The sequence below is a fragment of the Sinocyclocheilus rhinocerous genome, unplaced genomic scaffold (genome assembly GCF_001515625.1).
Source record: "Sinocyclocheilus rhinocerous isolate Xijiao unplaced genomic scaffold, SAMN03320098_v1.1 scaffold725, whole genome shotgun sequence".
NCBI classification, from domain to species: Eukaryota; Metazoa; Chordata; class Actinopteri; order Cypriniformes; family Cyprinidae; genus Sinocyclocheilus; species Sinocyclocheilus rhinocerous.
This window is the reverse complement of record NW_015659002.1, coordinates 130,846-151,910: the sequence shown is the minus strand read 5'-3', so window position 1 is coordinate 151,910 and position 21,065 is coordinate 130,846. Positions and strand designations below refer to the sequence as shown.

The following is a 21,065-nucleotide window of genomic DNA, read 5'->3' as shown; positions in this document are numbered from 1 at the left end:
ATATATATATATATATATATATGTGTGTGTGTGTGTGTGTGTGTGTGCAAAGTGATGTACAAATAAAACGTGAGCAGTTTAATTTAGCTGAGTTAAAATAATCAAATTATTCAACCCTCTACATTGCGAGTAAATCACTCGCATATGCGACTAAATCTTACTCTGGGCGACTAAATAATGTCTAACATTAGCCATTGTCTAATAAATTCTTAGATTTTACACGCCAGTATGTGTGTGAGAGGCGTTCAACACATATTTTCACTCGATAAACACGCTGACTGAGCGCTTGAGAGTTTCGCTCTCCGTCAAGCGATCTGTATTATTTGGATGCGCTCAATGGATCATGTCATGTACTCAATGGATGTGCAGTATGTAGCACGCAGCGCACCTGTATTTGACGTACCGTAAACTAGTGTGAAGGCGCACGACTCGCCGTCGCTTTACTGATAGCGCTGTGTTTCTCACACATGCAAAGAGAGAGAGCGAGAGTCTTGCATACCACGCTGAATCGACGCGCTACATGTAAACCATATTCTTTGTTGTATTTTCCTGTAAAAATAACTGAGTTCATTTAGAATTATTCAGCTTTCAAGAACAAGCAGAAGATATGCCAGTTTCTCGGCAGTGGGCGGAGCTAATGTGCGAACAGCTCTCGTTGGCTGGCGCTCATCTATTACCGTCCCTGTTTTGATTTCAGCGAATCAGTTCGAGCGAACGCTGACAACGTAATTAATATTCATGAACCCAGCAGATAATAATAGTAGTAGTAGTAGTAGTAGTAGTATCTTTTAATAATAATTACTATTACCTATGACCAACAATATCTTAAACACCACCACCAGTCCTAAGTTCAGTTAAAATGACAAATATGCATTCATTCATGGTTACCAAGTTTTAGTTCTAATCACTAGTTCTATCATTAAATAGTGCTTAATTATCATAATATCATAATATAATGCTTGATTGGCTGAAGTTAAGAGTGCACATTCAGTTATTTAAGAAGCTGTTCCATTTTACAAAGATAAACTGATTGGGTGGAATCATGTGTGTGTGTACCTACTTAACCATATTTTGGGGACAAATTTGTACCCAAAAGTGAGCAAAACCTGACAAAATCGGCAAAAACCTCAATTTGTGGATGTCCTCATTTGTAAAACTGTAAAACAAAGTTTTTTTTTACTTTTGAAATTGTAAAAATGCAGAAAGTTTTCTGTGAGGGGTAGGGGTGGGTTTAGGTTAAAAAGTGTATAACTATCTGTATATAAAAACAATAGAAGTCCATGTAATGTCCCCATTTAGATAGCTAAATAAACGCGCGCGCGCGTGTGTGTGTGTGTGTGTAAAATAGTATATCAGTCTGGCGAGTAAACAAAAAAATTTACTAGCCAATGGCGATTATATTGCCAAGGTGTGCGTAGAGGGTTGATTTGAGACTTTAGTCTTTGCAACTTTACAGATCTTCTTTATGCACCAAGAGCTTGTAACACTCCAAAGAGAAAGGAAAAATTGAAATCGCATCATATGACCCCTTTAAATTGATCAAAAGCGACAACAATGACTTTTATCATGTCACAAAAAATTATATTTCAAGTAAATGCTGTTCTTTTCATCAAAGAGTTCTGAATTTTTTTTTATCACATTTTACACAAAAATACTAAGCAGCACAACTGATGATAAAGATTTTTTAAAACAGTAGTGATATTTCTCAATATCACTGTTTAACTGTATTTTTGATCAAATTAATGCAGCCTTGGTGTGCATAAGAGACTAAAAAATATATATATATATAAAAAAAACAGTAGTGTATGAACAGTAGTGTATGTTACAGGGATAGTTCACCCAAAATTGAAAATTCTTTCATAATTTATTCCCTTCATGTTGTTCCATACAACAACAGTTCTGTCCATCAAACAACACTAACCCCACTGACTTTCATTGTAGGGACAAAAACACAGACATATTTCAAAACGTTGCACAGAAGAAATAAATTCATACAGGTTTGGAATGACATGAGGGCTTGCAAGTGATGGCAGATTTTTCATTTGTTAGTGAACAATTCCCATAATATATTATTAATATTAATATTGATTAAATTGCCTATATTTTTTAAATAAAGACCTTTCACCGTTTAAAAGCATTAAGCCATGTGCTTAAAGATAAAAAAAAAAGAAACTGTGAAGTTTTGTGATATTTAATTGAATATACAAATAAATAAATACAATTTTTGTTTTCTTTGTCACCGATTATTGTGACACTGGAAACAGACATTACTGTATATCACATTGCCCAGAGTAATGCTTAAAAACAAGAGACTTACATATTCAATATTCATTTCAACAGTTCCAGCACTGCTCCAGTGAGAAATCATTAGTACCGATGATGTTTTCACTCTTTTGTAGCATTTGGACCAATCAGACACACAACTTTTTGTTATATTTAACAAATAATATCTAACGCCCCCTCACCTAACCAAAGGGCCAATTACGTGATCTAATTGAGAGTGCATATTACATGCTGATACCTATGCAACATATTAATGTTCTAGAATCTTTACTAGTTTGTGCATCAACACCCAGTATGCGTGTGTGTGTGTATATGTTAGATTAGTTTAAGTGTTTATGTAGTTAATAAAGTCTTACTTGTATCACATCTGACGTTGTTCATTGTTTGCTCATAACTGGAATCCTAATCATGCAGATTTTTGCTACATGCTCTGAGTAGTATTGTACAGTAAGAAAGTTATTTTCCTTAACCAGGAAATTAACGTTCTTAGAATTAACAGACAGTTGACACTGAGAGGTCAAATGAATGCTTACAGCGGATCTAAATATTTATAATTAATTATAACTAGTTATGATTAATTATTCATATTTCCCCTTTGAGCTGATTCGCTACACTTTATAGGATATTCTTCAGAGATAAATAACACAAATTACGAATAACTGAGGATTCAAGAGAAGAGATCTACAGTAAATGCCATTACTGCAGGACAAACTGTCAAAACAGAGAATTATTATAATCACTCTTAACAAAGAAAGATATTTTCAGAGGCATGGTTAGACATGAGATGTGGGAGGTGAACCATATAGTTTGTTTATAACAATGGGAATCGTTTGACCCCTAATCTGTACAGGCCATAGTATAAATGTCTTTCAGAGGCGTATGAGGTTTGATAAACTAAAATAGGTGCTGCATCGTACTGCAGTGGTGCCAGATCAGCTTATCGAAAAGACCCCATTCACTGACTAAACAGACAAAATGGATGACAAAAGTTGTCCATTGACAGACAAGCGGTTGTGAATGTTAAAGCAGAGAACATTAGCAGGAGTCACTTAAGGAAAGAGCTAAAGACTCGGGCTGCGCAGTGCCCTCAGAGGAAAGCTCTGAGGATTTCTTCAGAATGATTTCAGATGACATTAAACAGGAAGGACTGAATTAGCATTTCTCAAAAATAGCCAAAGGATAAAATCCAGATCTATCAGACACTGCAGTGCATGCATATTGCAGCTTCTTCATGTAGCACAATGCACCATTAACCACAGTTGTACCTTAAACTCTGCAGCACAAACACACAAAGCCCTAGAAAACATTCTGAACACTTTACCAACTGCCTAGTAACCATAAAGGATGTTTAAAACTTCGCAAATGACAAGAATGCACAAATCAATGGAGTTTTCTGTTGAGTTCTGATTGCTGTGTTTCTAGGAGGAACTGCTCATCAGATAAAACTTCTATTTTGGCTAATTTCTGATAACGCTTTCAGCTGCCAATAAGTGCGCAGCCCTCTCAGCTCCCATTAGCACATTTTACCATGTTCAAATCTGCACACATTCCCCCTTAAACAGTTTAGATACTGTTAAAAACTATTCAAATTATGTGTGGGTTGACTAACAACTCGTGAGTGGCAGCATACAAGCTGAACAGGTGGTGCTGTGACACGAGGGGAGCGGGACGGCATGAGTGCTGACAGATTTCCCAGCTGCTTGAGAGAGAGACTAAATGAAGGCCTCAGCGCCCTGTATGGGTTTAGCAGATAATGGTTTTATTGCCCAAAGGAATGCGGACAGAGAAACTCACTCATTTTCCTCATAGGAAAGACACATAATGCCCTTAGAAATTGACTGTTGTCTAATTAATTCATAGGAAAACCTTTCTTTGAATGAACACGCATATCCTTCAGGTTATTGTGTATACCATTATTGTTCTTGTATATTGTCTGTTGTAGTGTATGCTGTGTTATGCATGTTATGATAGACCACTAGTTAATATAACCTCACCTATATCATGTTTGGTCTCTATGAATTCATCTTCGGATGATCTAATTGAGAGTGCATATTACATGCTGATACCTATGCAACATATTAATGTTCTAGAATCTTTACTAGTTTGTGCATCAACACCCAACAACTCATGAGTGGCAGCATACAAGCCGAACAGGTGGTGCTGTGACACGAGGGGAACGGGACTCCATGAGTAATGATAGAATCACCAGCTGCCTGAGCGAGAGACTAAATGAAGGCCTCAGTGCACTGTATGGGCTAAGCAGATAATGGCCAATCTAACCTCCTCAGGAGATGTCTCTACACGGATGTCTGGGAAATGTAGCCCTTTGTAGCTTTGCCCACAGGACACTTACTTCTGATCATTTAGAATCAGTCAGATACAAAGCCACATCCACATTTACACTGATCAATACCGTTAAACAAACTGCTCAGAGACTGACGCTTTAGGTGATTTCAGACTCACGAGATACATAGTCAATGAGACGAGCAAATATCCAGACAGAGACACACACACAAACGCACACAGCACAGGCAGAATTCAGAGTGTGAGCTATGAGAGTGAGTGTAAATATTATTTATACTCCTCTGAGAAAAAAAAAAAAGAGTGAAATACATGGCCTGCCACACTCAGCTGATGCTGCCAAGCTGGAAACAAAGTTGCTATTGAGGAGTACATGAAAATGAAATGAATAAGTGTGAGACATCCCGGACTGAGAGAGAGAGCAGCTCATCCTATGAAGGCGTCCATCCCTCCCTCCTACCCCTGTTCACTTCCTCACGACTCTGTTGAAATTCAATACACACGTACACAGACACTCACTTCCACCACCTCAGACAATCTATTGCTTTGCTCTCCATCATTTCCTCCCCATCTCTCTTTTTTTTTCACACCATTTTTTATGGATGCCGCTTTGCTGCATTGCAGCTTAAGTGATAGTTTAATTCTGTGGTGATCCCAAAGTCCTTCCTTTCTCATATTCTTTCAGAGCCCAGAATCCATGTCTAAAATCCAGGCAATCATTTAAATCTTGGGAAGGGTAAAAGCGTACAGGTTTAAACAAAATGCAACCATCGGGAAATAGATGTCTGATTGTCAAAATGATTTGTTATGAAATACAATTTGGGTATTTCTGAAATAGCTTCACTTTTGAGGAGAAAAATGACTGAAAAACAGCTCTATAGAGCTAGAAGTAAACTTAAAAAACATGCTAATGAGACCTTTTCACAGGTAAAATGGGCAAAAAAAACAACAAAAAAACTTCTAATGATGCAAACAGTATTTTAAGGTAAATATTAGGCTAAAGGCCATTCACACCAAGAACATTAACTATAAATATAACTGTAACCCTAAAGTTTTAACAACCATTCGAATTCTACGAGAGTAGTGAAGTCCACACCACAGCTGCTGAATAACTATAACAATACAGAGGAATAATATCATTGGAATCACATTCAATACTGTTTTTTTCCAGCTGATGAATGAATAAAACATTGGTAGCCAATCAGAATCCACCAGACTATGAAGAGCTTGAGCATTTAAAGTAACAGACGACAAAAATCTTGATATGATATCCATTCAATTTTTACTATTTTATGAAAATCTCTTACTGAAAATCTGAAATCTCTATTACTGAAATCTCCAGTTCATTCCTTCCTATAAGACATTCGGTAAAGCTTGTCTGAGTTAGCAACAGTAACCAAAGGTGTTACAGTAACCAAACAGTAACCATTACTGTTACAGTAATTTAAAGTCAGCATGAAACAGAAATAGTGATTGTCTTTCTTCACCTATTATGATGTATATTAATGATAAAAACATAATTTATGATACACAGCAATATTCCATAAACAAATAAGAACTGCCAGTTTTGATTTCATGGTGACTATAAAAGCTGCTGTTGGTAATTTCTGCGCCACTGTTATTACCAAATGGAACAACAAAATAAATTCCAAATGGGTCAACAACTCTGGGTCAAGTCCCGCCCCACACTCACATCATTGGCTAAGAAAAAAAGCCACCTTTGGACCACTCAAGCGAACAGAAATATCAACCTGGCCCAGAAATCAACCTGGATTAATTATAGTGAACCCGTCATTAAATAAAGATAATATTTTAATTTTAAAATTCAAAAACCTACACACACCACCTTTCATTAAAACAGAAGTGACTTTAAAGTGTCCATTTATACAGCCAGCCAAAGGTGTGTGTGTGCGAGGGTGATGACAATCACTGTCCCTAATCACTCCAATGAGTGTGATGTTACATGTGTTTACACTGTCAATATTAAGCAGATGAGCCGGAAAGGAAAACAGAGAGAATGAGTTTATTTAGCAGACTATGTGTGTGTGAGAGAGAGTGTATTTGATTAGCAGACACACTGACACCCCCGTCCACACAAACATGCCTAAAAACAGAGAAATCCCTGGGCCAATTAAATCATAGACTGCGTTCTTTGACTATAACACAAGCGTGTCTTTTGTTATTCTCTACCTTTTGTCAAGTGTTTGTTTTCTTCTATCTTCTCTTTTCAATACACCATGCATGCTGCTATGTCTATATCAGTCTTGTACATTATTTGGCAGCATTGAATAAACACTTTCAAACCAGTGTAGCTTGTTGTTTTCTGAACTCTAAAAAGAATAGAAGGGGAGAAAACGGAGAAGAAAAGAAAGACCATTTATGGACAGAGGCAAAGTGATGGACAGATGGGAATATAATGAGAGAGTCAAACTTTGTATTCCTTTCAGTATTTCCTTTCTGTATTCCCGTGGCAGGCGGACAAAAGCAGACACGTGTTCAACGCCCTTTACATTCTTGCCCTCTCCTAGTCTCCGTCCATCGTTGTTCCCTTTCTCTCTGGTCCCAAGGCCTGTGACAAGCGGACTGTGTGTGTGTGTGTTTGAGGGCAGAGAGATAACCGCTGCCTTCTACTGTGAAGCTGACATTCAGCAAAGAGCATGAGCTGCGCCAGACCACAGCAGGTCTTCACACAATGAGCTCTAAATAACTACATGCCACTATTATTATAGGCTTTTATTGTAATCTATTATCATCATTTGAATCTTCATATATTCAGCGGATAATATACAGGTGCATCTCAATAAATTAGAATGTCGTGGAAAAGTTCATTTATTTCAGTAATTCTTTCCACGACATTCTAATTTATTGAGATGCACCTGTATGCTTTGAATACAAAACGATTTCCTGAATGCCCCTTATGGGATCCATTGATTGAAAGAACAATCAATCCATCAATCAATGTCAGACAATCCATACATCCATTTAAAATGTAGTGCTGGACAAAAGTACTGTTTTTCTGATTAATCAAAAAACAAAAACAAAATATACAATGCAACCAGTGTAGTCTAATTCACAAATGAATGACTCAGTGAATCAGTAGCACATGGAGCGTCCGGTGTTGCTCAATTATGGCAATGAATGACTCTTAGAGTTTGGTTCTTTTAAATTAATATTTCAAGATGAGTTATAGGTATGAATCAGTCTGAAATATAAATGTATAAATGACTTTTTTTTTTTTTTTTAGTATTTCTTTTAGTATATTTTAAATCTTATATTTTATTCCTGTGATGACAAATCAGAATTTTCAGCATCGTTACTCCATTCTTCAGTGTCACATGATCCTTCAAAATCATTCTAATATGCTGATTTGATTCTCAAGAAACACTTCTTATTATTTCAACATTGAAGACAGTTGTGCTCCTTAATATTTTTGTGGAAACTGCAATACATTTTTTTCAGGATTCTTTTATGAAGAATACAAAGTTCTAAAGAACAGCATTTACTTGAAACCGAAATCTATAAATGTCTTTACTGTCACTTTTGATCATGTGCATTCTTGCTTAGTAAAAGCATTAATTTATTTAAAAAAAAATCTTCAATCTGAATCAGATTGAGAGCTTGTGAGTCAAATTAAATCAGGAAATCTGTATGAATGCCCAGCCCCACCACTGATCCATCTCTTAAATCTATCCATTGGTTTTAGAAGCGACAGTGACAATGTTTAAAACAGTCCTGTCACTGTCCTCACAGCAGCTCAGAGCTCACTGACTCTGCAGATGCAAACGGATGGAAGAGTGTGACACAGTAATAATGGAGGGCTCGGGTACCTCTGTCTCTCCAGGCTTGGCCAGGTAAATTGCACTTCTATTACACACAATATCCATGCAGACTGGCAACAGGTGGTCCTGGGAGCCGTCACCATCTGAGGAAAAACAGAAAGAGGGAGAGAGAGTGAGTGAGGAGGTAAAATGAGGTCTATGATATACTAATGCATCTTTTCATTTGGTTCGTAACACTCCAGAATTCAGCATATGGAGATAACATCATGTGACCTTGAGCATGTGTAATGAAGTGTGTAGCAGCCTGGTGCGTAGCAGTTTGTCCTGGTGTCAGAATCCTGTGCCCGAGTCTTTATTCCTTCATGTTTACCACATGCATGCTTGAGACAAAGTACATACTATTAATATGAAATATTAACAAATCATGAGATCAATAAACTAAATCAAGAAAAGAAAAAGCAACTCGACTGAACAGTGAAAAGAGAAGAACTGGAGGCAGAGTAGTGGTGTGAAACATATGCATTGACATTCATAGCATCTACCACACACCAAATAGCCACGTAGATCAAACCGGCAGCCTGCGGAGAAAGAGAGAATTACACGAAAACACACACACACACACACACACACACACAGTTTGTTTATATTTCTATCATGGTGAGGACTTTCCACTTTTGGATTCTGTAAAGCACTGTAAAGAACTGTGTCATTTATTTATTTAGACGTATCCTGTCTGCGCGAACCGGGTGCGCAGAGGTATGCAAATACATATGTTGACAGGCATGTTGTAAAGCCTATCATAAAGTTCGGACCGCACATTTTGATTGGACGAACATTTCTTGGTCCTACGCCTTCCACAAGTTTTCGTGACCCTGGAGCACAAAACCAGTCTTAAGTCGCTTGGGTATATATTTAGCAATAGCTGAAAAAACATTGTATGGGTCAAAATTATCGATTTTTATTTTATGCCAAAAATCATTAGGACATTAAGTAAAGATCATGTTCCATGAAGATATTTTGTAAATTTTTTACCGTAAATATATCAAAACGTAATTTTTGATTAGTAATATGCCTTGCTAAGGACTTCATTTGGACAACTTTAAAGGTGATTTTCTCAGTATTTTGATTTTTTAGCACCCTCAGATTCCAGATTTTCAAATAGTTGTATCTCTGCCAAATATTGTCCTATCCCAACAAACCATACATCAATGGAAAGCTTATTTATTTAGCTTTCATATTATGTATACATCTCAATTTCACAAAATTGACCCTTATGACTGGTTTTGTGGTCCAGGGTCACATGTATAAATACATTTAGAGCACTTAACTTAATGATTGTTATCGGGATGTGAAGAGACTTTCAACCAGCATTACAAAAAATGTTTCTGAAGACAATCACCTATTGCACCTTTTTAATAAGCCAATTTTTTTTGTGCTGATCCCCAGAATGTAGCTGACCTAAAGCTGGGGACGTTTGTTCTATACAATATAAGCAAAACCTCACATACATACAGTATACCCTTATCACCAACAATCAGAGAAGAGCTGCCTTCCATTATTGAGATAAAGAATCTATGCGGCTTTTGTTTTCTGTATTTTTAAGAGCTTTTTCTCTCAGTACATCAGCAGAAGGAGAGACTGAATGTGACAGTGTGTGTGTGTCTGTGTGAGATTCAAAGCATGTGTATGTGTACGGTAGGAGTATGAGCCAGTTGATTATTGCCACTAATGACTTCAGCTTCCTGCTGTACAGTACACATGCACATGTCTAGTAGCTGTAGAAAAACACTGCAAAAGCCCTCTATGACCCACACACATACACACACACACACACGTTTATGTCATGATGACTGGCCATTAAATGCCACATCACATTAAAAAAAAAAAAATTGTTAAAAGAACATCTCTGCCATTCGCTACCTTCCTGACAGTGCCCTAGTCTTGAATATCACTCAGCTAATGAATAATGCATTTAGCTGTCACATGTAAAAAAAGAAAAGAGCAATTACCATCCTGATAGAGCAGATGGAGAATTTTGTCTAACATATGTTGTGCATTCATAATGACACGTCCATGTCAAGACTGACTACATTCTGACAGTGCACATTCATGAATTATAATACTTTTGCACTGTACATGTGTTGGAGGGTGTGACTCTTGCAGTTCTGATCAAGCCTCTGAACTGGATTTTAGTGTATTTCGCATCCCATTCACCTTTATTGTACATATTTTTTAATGAAAAATCTAAAACAATAATAATGCTGTCTACAACTTTAACTAACTAAAAAAGTAATGATGCTGTTAATCACTAAATTTAAAGATACATTTTTCAAACTGGGAACAAGACAGACGGGTATCTGAGAATGTCACAGTCCAACCTGTATTACCCAAGTGCTCATCTGTCACTGCACTACAAAAAATATTTATTGCTTTGCTCAAGTCAAATATTCACATATTATACGCAAAATGACACAATGGCAACGCATCATTCAAATGAGTTCAGTCGTATTACAGTAATTCCAACACTAAATTTGACCCCATTTTACACATTTTATGCTACTGTTCAAAACTTTGGGGTATGTTTTTGAACGAAGGCTGCATTTATTTGATCAAAAATACAGCAAAAACAATAATATTGTGAAATATTACAATGTAAAATAACCATTTTCTATTTTAATATATTTTAAAACACAATTTATTCCTGTAATGGTAAAGCTAAAATTTCTGCAGCCATTACTCCATTACTTAGTCTTTAGTGTCACATGATCCTTCAGAAATCACTCTAATATGCTTATTTGAAGCTGAAACATTTCTGTGATACATTTTTTAAGGATCCTTTGATGAATAGAAACAGCATTTATTTGAAACCGAATGTTTAGTAACAACACAAATATTTTTCTGTCACTTTGATATAAAAGTATTAACTTTGTTAAAAAAAAAACACTAACCCCAAACTTTTTGGTAGTGTACATCACAAGGACAAAAGATAAACACAAAAGATTTTTCTTCACAAAACCATGTATATTGGTTTATTTTTTCCTTAGTGTCAAAAACAGTGCTGCCAATAGAATAATAATGTTCTGATTTCCAAGTAGTCTTTAAAGGGGTCATGAATCGAGAAATCAACTTTTACTTGAGCTTTTGATATATAAGAGGTCATCATACTAAAAGAATATCCTCTAAGTTTCAGAACTAAAAACGTCCTGGTTACTCAAATAAAAGCTTTTATTGACTCCAGGCCCAGCGAATGCCAGATCCTGGAATCTAATATAGGTCAAAAACCGACTCCACAGAAGAATATCAACAGCTAATTCTGTAGCCCCACCTACTGACATAGTAGGGAAATAATGTAAGTGGCGCTAAACCGGATCAAGCAACCAAGCAATAAACATGCCGTTGAAGATCGCAAAATATTGTGCAGTGCCTGGTTGTGGAAGAACACAGTCGCTGCATAACCTTCCTTCGGATTCAAATATTAGGAATGCATGGTTGAATTTTATTTTTAATGAAGTTTCAGCTCACGTGAGTAAAACATTGAGCGTTCGTTCGCTTTCTTTTCACCACGGATTCCTTTGCAAACAAGACACAGGTCGACGCTGGATTTGCAGAGAGACTGAGATTAAAAAGCAATGCTGTGCTGTCTATATTGTTATCCAACTAAACTGTTATCCAATCATTGAAGTGGGCGTTTACTTCCAAGTAACTTCACCCTTATATTCCAAGTAAAACTAGACAAACTGCACAATTTTGAACTGTGAAATTTCTAATCTGCACGTCTAAAACACACATCAGACCACATTCAGACAGCAGCAGGAAGCTGGTCCACATTCAGATGGACCCTAGAGCTACAGTAACATCACTGCTTGGCAGGCTTGACTAGTAATATGACGAAATATCTGCTCTGAGATCAGTGCTGTATGAGCTGAGGTGGGAGAGATCATTAGCTAGACCTGCTTGCTACTAAACAGGATTGCGTTTTGCTTTGCTTTTTTCGAGCGGATTATTTTACGGCCGATTTAAACCATACCGCGAGCCTCTTGCAGTGACTGCCGTAACTGTTTTGCTGGAGTGTTTGGAGCAGAAAAGGATGGCTGGAGAATACTAACGGAGAGAGGGAGAGCTTGAGGAGAGGAGCTGAGAGAAGAAGGTCACTGGGGTGTATCTTTGATCTGCCACTTAGGTGTGGGACGGAGAAGAGAGCAGTGCCATAACTGACAGCCAGGAGTGTGATCAGAATAACACCCATTTCAAATCAAACAAGCGGACCCTCCCTTTTCACCCTCCCCCGCACATATTCCCTGACTTCTCTTCCCACCTCCTCTCACTTCTCGGCACAACATATACCTTTCACTGCATACCACGTTCCTTTCATGCCGTTCATTTTAAATGAGGCTTTGAAGCACCTTGCATTCACGTTTTCTCTCACCGTTTCACCGTAGGTCAAATTTAACGTGTATCTCTGCTTGCAGGTGCTGCAAAAAACCCAATGTTTCTTTTTTTCTAATTAAGTGCCGATTCAAACGTTAGCTGTAAAAAAGGCAGAACAAAAGCAAAAATCAAGGCTGCTGCTTTGATGATCAGTACAATTACATCATTTAAACCAAGCCCACATCCCCGAGGGCCAAACCTTCTGCTGTTTATAGAAAGCGACACACGGCGGGACCTGAGCTTTCAATGCCCACTCAAGCCAGCCAAAGGTATAATGTCAGGATGTGTCCTTGGCTTCAGAGGAAGCCATTCGCTTCCCATTACCATCCACTTAATGGGAGCAGCATCACTATGATTCACATGTATTGCATGTGTGTGTGTGTGTGTGTGTGTGTGTGTGTGTGAGGGGTGAGAATGCTGCTGGAAATGGTGTGTATTTGTCTTCCCCCCCAGCACCCATCCGCTGCCACGTTCTATCCTGTCAAAGACAATCACCATCATGAAGCTGCAGCCTGTTCCTCACACCAAATCATCTCATAAATGCTGCACATTTCTTTGTGAAATTGAAATATGTCAAATAATAAAACTAACTTGAAATTTTAAAACAAATCCTAAATCAAATAATTAAATAATACAAATACAATAAATCTCTTCATATAAACAAACTAATGCTTTGGCTGTGCTTTTTCCATTTAAAATCAGAGGCAACCACTGCATTTTAATCATGATCCAAACAAAAATGCTAAATACATGCTATTTACATTGCAATTAGATTGTATAATTTCGAAACCATCATGAAGCTGCAGCCTGTTCCTCACACCAAATCATCTCATAATGACTCTACAGGCTCCTACACTCACACACTACTGCAGCTAATTGGTGCCGACAGTCTGATGCCTGTGTGCGAGTACTAGATGGTGGTGAAAAGCTTTGGAGGGAACCAAAAAACAGGAAAGGACAATGGAAAAGGACAAAGCGGAGACAGATGTTGATCATTAGGGTTCAGCAAAGATCTTCACAGTCCTGTCTCCAGAACAAATGCCTGACACTAATCCAATAAAGCCCTTTTCTGTGTGAACCTCCATTATTGACTCGGGCACGACCGCACATACATGTAGAATAGGGCTCCTCTAGCATACACGTCTCTTTTCATCCCCAACATCATTTATCATCCTAAATCACAGTCTACAGTTCATTTTCTCTCTATATATATCTTTCCACTCACCCAACCTCATGCTTTGCATCCCATTCCGTCACTGTGACATCATTTCAGTGAAGCAGTAAAGGTCACAGACGACACATCTCAAAGGTTTAAGAAGTCATAATCATAGGGCAGCTTACAAAGGCCAACTATGTACCAACATCCTACTTACCTGGCAAACATCATTGCTTGTACACCAGAACACAGTGTAACACAGATTTCACCAACACATGAATCCGAACACAATTTCAGTAAGCTTATATTTCAAGGTTTCTTTTAGAATGGGGAATTAAAACTGAAAACAAGGAAATGAAATATACAGCATTCTTTTGCATTTAAGTGAAACACAGTGACATTGTTTTATGTCATATATTATTTATTTGTGATCTGCCAATGTCACATATTGAAAAGCTCAGCTGCTGCTCACTCTAAAAGGGTATGTTCTTAGGCATTAATAGTTGTGGTGGCACTAATACTTGTGGTGGCTTGTGTTTCCTAAAACTAAAGGCTGGAATACACTACACAATTTTTGCCCTGATTTTCCGCCGATTTACAGTCTGGAGAAGTTGATGCTAGTTGCCGAAAGTCAGAGCCAGTCAACACTTGAATGTTTAAATCAGCAAGACTTAGAAACACGTGCAAACGTTCAACTACGATCCGATTTACCCCTCCAAGCTAGTGAACAATGCAAATCAAGGAAGGAATTTTATATCACTGTTCAAGATAGCCCATCGGGCAGGGTGGTGAAACATTTTGGTAGCCCGACTGGAAAACACAATAGCCCCGGGACGTCGGGCTAGCGATTTTGCGAGCCCTGCGGAGGATTTTAAACATGTTTGATATTTTGAGCAAATTTTAGAACATATATTGTTTTCATTATTATGTGTTTCCTAGCCACAAGGCACATGTTTCTCCTTGAGTTTGTTGTGATAAGAACAACTTTAAAGTCTGGTGGTGTTGATGAACAGTGTCCGAGAGAGTTAAGACTGGAGTACACTACTACTTGGATTTTTGCATGGATTTACAGTCTGGAGAAGTTGACGCTAGTTGCCCAAAGTCAGAGCCAGTCTGCAGATCTGAGTTGACAGATTTCATAGAAATTTGTGTAGTGTATGATGGTCATGGACTCTGATTTTTTTTTAGCTTAAGACTATGATTCCATCCAGTCGGAGCAGGGCTCGCAAAATTTCAAAATCGTTGGTAGCCCTTCGGGCAGACATTCTTCAGATTTTGGTAGCCCAAAATGAATTTAAGTAGTCCGAATAACAAAATAAAAGACATCGGCTGAACTTCACATGACAACTTCACTTGTTTGATCCTCAGTCGTTTAGTGTATGATGGTCAGTTTTTCCTCTGTGACTATTAAAGTTGAATTATAACAAAGTGCAGTAAATGAGAAAACTATTTGCACTACAAACCAGTGTTTATGATTATAATAATACATTAAAATAATATGATTAAAAAAACAGTTTGCAATGTAAAGCAGTATTACAGACTGTTTTTGTACAGGTACAATAACTGGAAGCGAATGATACTGGAAGCATTGCATATTCTGTCCGCGTCCGTTCTTATGCCAAAAATAAGGTGAATTCAAAAGGCGGCCAATGAACCAGTAGGTAAATAAATGCAAGAAAGAAGGCCAGCTGCAATTCAGTATGAAAACATTTCAATGATGTCAACACTGTCAGCTACATTTTCAAGGCTAAACATTCCATCAATGTTGATGGAGATTTTTTCCACAAAAATGTTCACAAAAAAGCGAAAATATGTACTACATCTAAGGGTGCAGTAGTTGTCAATTTAATTGCAGAAAATGAAGAATAAAAGACAATGAGATAACAGAAATTCAACAGCTGCTAAAAAAACCATTATGTTAGCCGCTATTATAACTGCTATTATAACTATTAAAACATTTTTATTTTTAGAATTTCTATTGTCATTTTAATTTTGATTAACGTTTTAGTAATTTAGTTATGCTTTTGTCATTTTTGTCATGTTTTTAGTCTTACAGTTTTTATTAATTCCCATTTTAAGTTATTTTAGTACATCGACGTAAACTTAATTCAAATGAAAAATGCTGCTTTGGCAACTAACTGAAATGAAATAAGGTTAACTTTTTTATTTTATTTTATTTCGGTTTATATTTCTTTTATTTCAAGTAAATTTTTTATGGTTTTCGTTTCAGTTAACTATAATAACCGTGATCCCAACAGTCCTCAAAAAGCATAATAGCCTGACTGATTGGGAGTCAAATGAAACCCTCCATCCTGCTTAAAACTCACATCCTTTGAAGCGCTTTGCTGTGAAAACACTATAACAGCTTGAAGTGACATTTTCCAAAATGACAAGAGAAAGAGATCAGAGGAAACAGATTAAAGAGTGCAAGGAAGGGCTCTTGTTTGGTCAGATAAGTTAGCTTTGAATATAAAGGCCAAGCTCCTGAGACGCAGCTCAGTTTGAACACATTCAATCTTAGGTCAATTTCACTTTGCTTATTAATCATTTATGCTATGTGAGATTTCACTGCCATTGCCATCCCTGCTATCAGTGGGATGCTTTTGGAAAGGGGAAATTTGTATTGTTAATATTTAATAAGATCCTACAGGAGCTAATATTCAATTTGGCACCATGTGTGTGCATTGAATCTCTGTGTTGCGCATGTATTGCCGTTAGAAACTCAAGGCTATTTTCAGATTCTGAACAGCATAAGAATTGAGCATATTATGCATGAATTATCCCAGAAATAACAGCCAGTGTTTGGTTGTATTGGAGTGTGTGTATGTAACGCCACCTCTAAACACAACACAAATGGGCCGCACACAGTGATAGGCCACTACTCACCGAAGTCTACGAATGCAGATTGACCCACTTTCTTCGCATTCTCCGGTGCCTTTCCAGACAGGGCTTGGGTGAAGTTCCCATCCTAATGAACAGAAAGATTTAACAGGATTAAAACACACACTTTTCATTTCATATAAAAAGTACATTTCCTTTCATGCAGGGCTTACAACTTTAGAAAAGAAATCTTGTCCTTGAGCAGCAGGTAAAAAATGCCTTTAATTTCTAAAGTGTCAGCGGAGCTGTCAGAACAGAACTAATAATTCAGTGCATCAGCCGCTGTGGGCATGAATGAGAGGGAGCCCGTACTGACATGGGTTAGGGATCGTTGTTGCGCGTCTGTACTTCCTGATGGACATTACGAGACAATGCAGCAAGACAAAACAAATGTGTGGTCTTATAGCCTGACCATCTGAATTTAAAGGGGAAGTTTCAATCTGATTGACAGGGCATGAGGCAGTGGGGCAGAGAGAGAGCAGGAGGTAACAGACGGCAGACGTGCGGTGTTGGTGTGGACCGAAGGCGACTGGCAGGTAGGCAGCAGGGGTCACAGAATGACGGCTAATTGGAGTATGGAGGGGTCAGAGGGCAGGGTAAGGCTACTGTGCACATTGATTAGCCCATGTAAGCCAGAGCACAGCATGTCACTGGTGATCAAAGCGCATCTTGGAAACTCACTAAGACAGGAGCTTCAGAAAAGCCTGGGAGACTGCTGAACACAGGCCTCCACACAAAAAATGCTATACAGCGCATTGACTGTCCACTACAATAATGTGAAGAGACACATCCATTTCACAAGGACCAGATCAAAGCCACATTACTACTGAACGATGAGTCATTCGTTATGGCCGATGCTCACTACAGGTCTTACAGAGTACGGATAGAGAAGACAGGTAGAAGAACATGTCAGAATGAATGAAAATGAAACAAAACTGAAGGACGTCAACAGAATAAAGAGAAGGTGAGACACAGGGCTATACTGTTTTATATATCACCATTAGGAAGCTACAGCCTTCTGTTAAACTGGTTTAAATGACCTTTTTCCATATTAATCTACACTTCATACACCGCAAAGCAACAAAGGTGTTTTTTGCAAATTCCAAGTGGGGTTTCATGTGTCTTCACTGAGGAGAGAACTGAATCTGGCCACACCGCCATAAAGCCCAGATTGGTGGACTGTTGCAGTGAAGTTTCTCCCATCTCCATATACAGTATGATCATGAAGCTCAATAAGAGTGACCATCAGCTTCTTGGTCACCACTTTAACCAAGGCTCTTCTCCTCCGATTGCTTAGTTTAGTCAGGAAGCCAGAGTCCTGGTTGTTCCAACCTTCTTCCATTAAGGATTATGGAGGCCACATGCTCCTGTGGACCTTTAATGCAGCATTCATTTTTTGTAGTTTTCCCCAGATCTGTGTCTCAACACAATCCTGCAGACCGTTCCTTTGACCTCATGGCTTGGTTTTTGTTCTGATATGATTTTAAGCTGTTAGACCTTATTTAGACAAGGTGTGTGTCTTTCCAAATCATGCCCAATCAATTGAATTTGCCACAGGTTAACTCCAGTTGAAGTTCAGAAACATCTCAAAGAACATCCAGCAAAACTGGAATTAACTGGAGCTAAATTTCAAGTGCTTTTTCATTTTTTTAAATAAATATGCAAAGTTGTCACAAATCTGTTTTTTGCTTTGTCATTATGGTGTATGAAGTGTAGATTGATGTGGAAATAAAGCCATTTAAAGCAGTTTAACAAAAGGCTGCAAAAATGTGGGGAAAAATATATACAATTTAAATGACTAAATTATTAAGTGTTTCAATAGAAAGCTGGCCTCCAACAGCTCGTGTTCCCTTGTCATTTTCTGAGTTCCAGTGTATTTTCTCCAACACTTCACGAGAACACGCCCCCCCGTACACTCGCACCCACCTGTAACTGACCATAAATTGCTTCATTACCTCCAGTACCATCTGAAGCTCAGTCAGCACAAAACACCTCAGTCTAATCACTTCAGCTCGGCCAGATGCATCATTTCTGTTAGCTTTTAAAGTCGTTCAAAACCAAGATGGCAGGGTGGTAATTGGTCTCATTATATGTGATGACACACTGCTTTGGATCACAATTTGAGAGGGGAATAGGGGAAAAATATAAAAAGATACTAAATGAGCCTCTGCCAATCTTACTTCTAATATTATTTTGAAATAATAAAATTCTAGGTTTTGTAAAGAAACAAACTGGATCACATGAAACATTGAGGACAGCTATGGCACATTTCTTTAATCTTATAATATGTAAAATAGTCAATTATGTTGTGAATATGTAATATTCACAAAAATGCATTCATAAAAAAAGACTCATTTGGCACCATAATGGACTATGTGTGTTATTTGTCTCTTTGTAGTGGTTGTCCCACTTGATAAATGGAGCTGGTTTATGCGGCAGCTCTTGGCCTGAGGGTTTTGTTCATAATTCTCATGAAGCACAAAACTCAAATGTCTCCTTCGTTCTGTGTGGACAGTGTTTATCTATCTCCATGGAATCTCCCTTGAGCCTTCGCTCTGAAACTGCAGGCACGCATCTGGCGGTCATGTATTATATCGATTGGTGTATGATTGCGGGAGGCAGTTCAACTGTAATGTGATTGTGGCTTATGTAAAGATAATGGTGACTTGACTTGCTCACCCTAATCTTCTCAGAGTAGAATGAGGCTGTGTTGAGTCACAGGGTCTGTCTCATTGGATTGGTTGAACACTGATGTTAACAGGAAGGGGCTGCAACTGTGGCATGTTGGTCTCAGGGGGTTGTGAGTAACTGGGTGTTTAGCTGGAGAATGGCTAGATAGAATCAATGTTCTTAAGGGGGAGTGTGTCTTCGAGACAATTCATTTATGGATGTTTCACAATTAAAAAGATTTAGAAGAAATTAATATCACATGTGAAAATGAACATTTCATTTCTAAGCACTTATTGAACTATTGGTTCTAATTTTGCTCAGGCTTGTTACATATACAGCAGGTCTCCTTAAAACAACAGTTCACCCAAAAATGAAAAATTTAAAACCTGTATGATTTTCTTAGATATTTTGAAAACCATCTTTTTTTGTGATTGACTTTCAATGTATGGACAAAAAACATTCTTCAAAATCTTTTATTTTGAGTTCCACAGAATAAAGAAAGTCATACAGTTTCGGAATAACATAAGAGTGGGTAAATCATGACAGAACTTTCATTTTTGGGTGAACTATCCTGAGATATAAGGACACTAGTCGTTTTGCTGCCTTAGACCGCCCTCCAAACATATGGCAGCAAACCTGTTTTCAGATCATGCACAAATATTTTCATATTTTTATTCAAGTTTCTGTTGGTCTGGGCCTGAATTTAGATTATCTTATAGACAGGAAATGTTTTAAAGTTATTCCGATCTTCCTGGCTCCAGGCAGTTTATAATGGCCAGGCAGCAATATTGGAATTGTAAAAGCTATAAAAGAGGATGTGCCATAACATTCTCTGAGGGCTGTTGGACTGAGGCGTTTTGCTAATGCTTACTAAATGCTGAACCTTGCTGTTTGATGATCATTAGCAAACAGAAAGCAGTCTGTTATAATAGGCGCTACGCATTTTAAGAGATTTATGGAGTGAATAGCGTTAATTAATTGTTGCTTTTCAACAACAAAATCTCTTGCTGCTTTGCCATAACCATGTTAAATCCCTGATTAACAAGTAGAGCAGAGAGGAAACTTCACAGTAAATAAATAGAGAAGAACAGAATACATCAGCCTCCCTCTGGCCTCATTACATGTGTGTATTTTAAATTTATTGTATGCAGAACACACATAGTAAAGCTTTACAATAATAGTTAAGGTGACAATCACAATTATTTTGCTCAAAAAATTATAACCTTGATTATTAATCAAGATTATTCTCATTGGAGATTTTTTTTTAAACATTTAATCAGAATTATTCCACTTTCAAGTAAGCACAAATGTATTTTACCTCATCTACAGTAGTTATAAACAAGCTACAGGTAGTTCAAAATGCAGCGGCTAGAGTCCTTACCAGGTCAAGAAAATATGATCATATTACCCCAATTTTACAGTCTCTGCACTGGCTACCTATTAAGTTCCGTATCAGTTACAAAATATTATTACTTGCCTATAAGGCCCTTAATGGGTTAGCTCCTGCGTACCTAACTAGTCTTATACCACGCTACAATCCATCACGCTCCCTAAGGTCACAAAACTCT

At 37.7% G+C, this 21,065-nt stretch overlaps 1 protein-coding gene across 2 annotated transcripts in view; it reads right to left on the bottom strand.

Annotated features, from left to right (window-relative positions):
* LOC107723136 (T-cell immunomodulatory protein-like) overlaps nt 1–21,065 on the bottom strand; it is a 129,136-nt gene that overhangs the window by 71,636 nt on the left and 36,435 nt on the right. For both annotated transcript variants that reach the window (XM_016531663.1, XM_016531664.1), the window contains exons 8-9: nt 16,834–16,915; nt 8,412–8,506 (exon numbers count right to left, since the gene is read on the bottom strand). In XM_016531663.1, the coding sequence (XP_016387149.1) occupies nt 8,412–8,506; nt 16,834–16,915 (177 nt within the window). The remainder of the gene's footprint in view (nt 1–8,411; nt 8,507–16,833; nt 16,916–21,065) is intronic.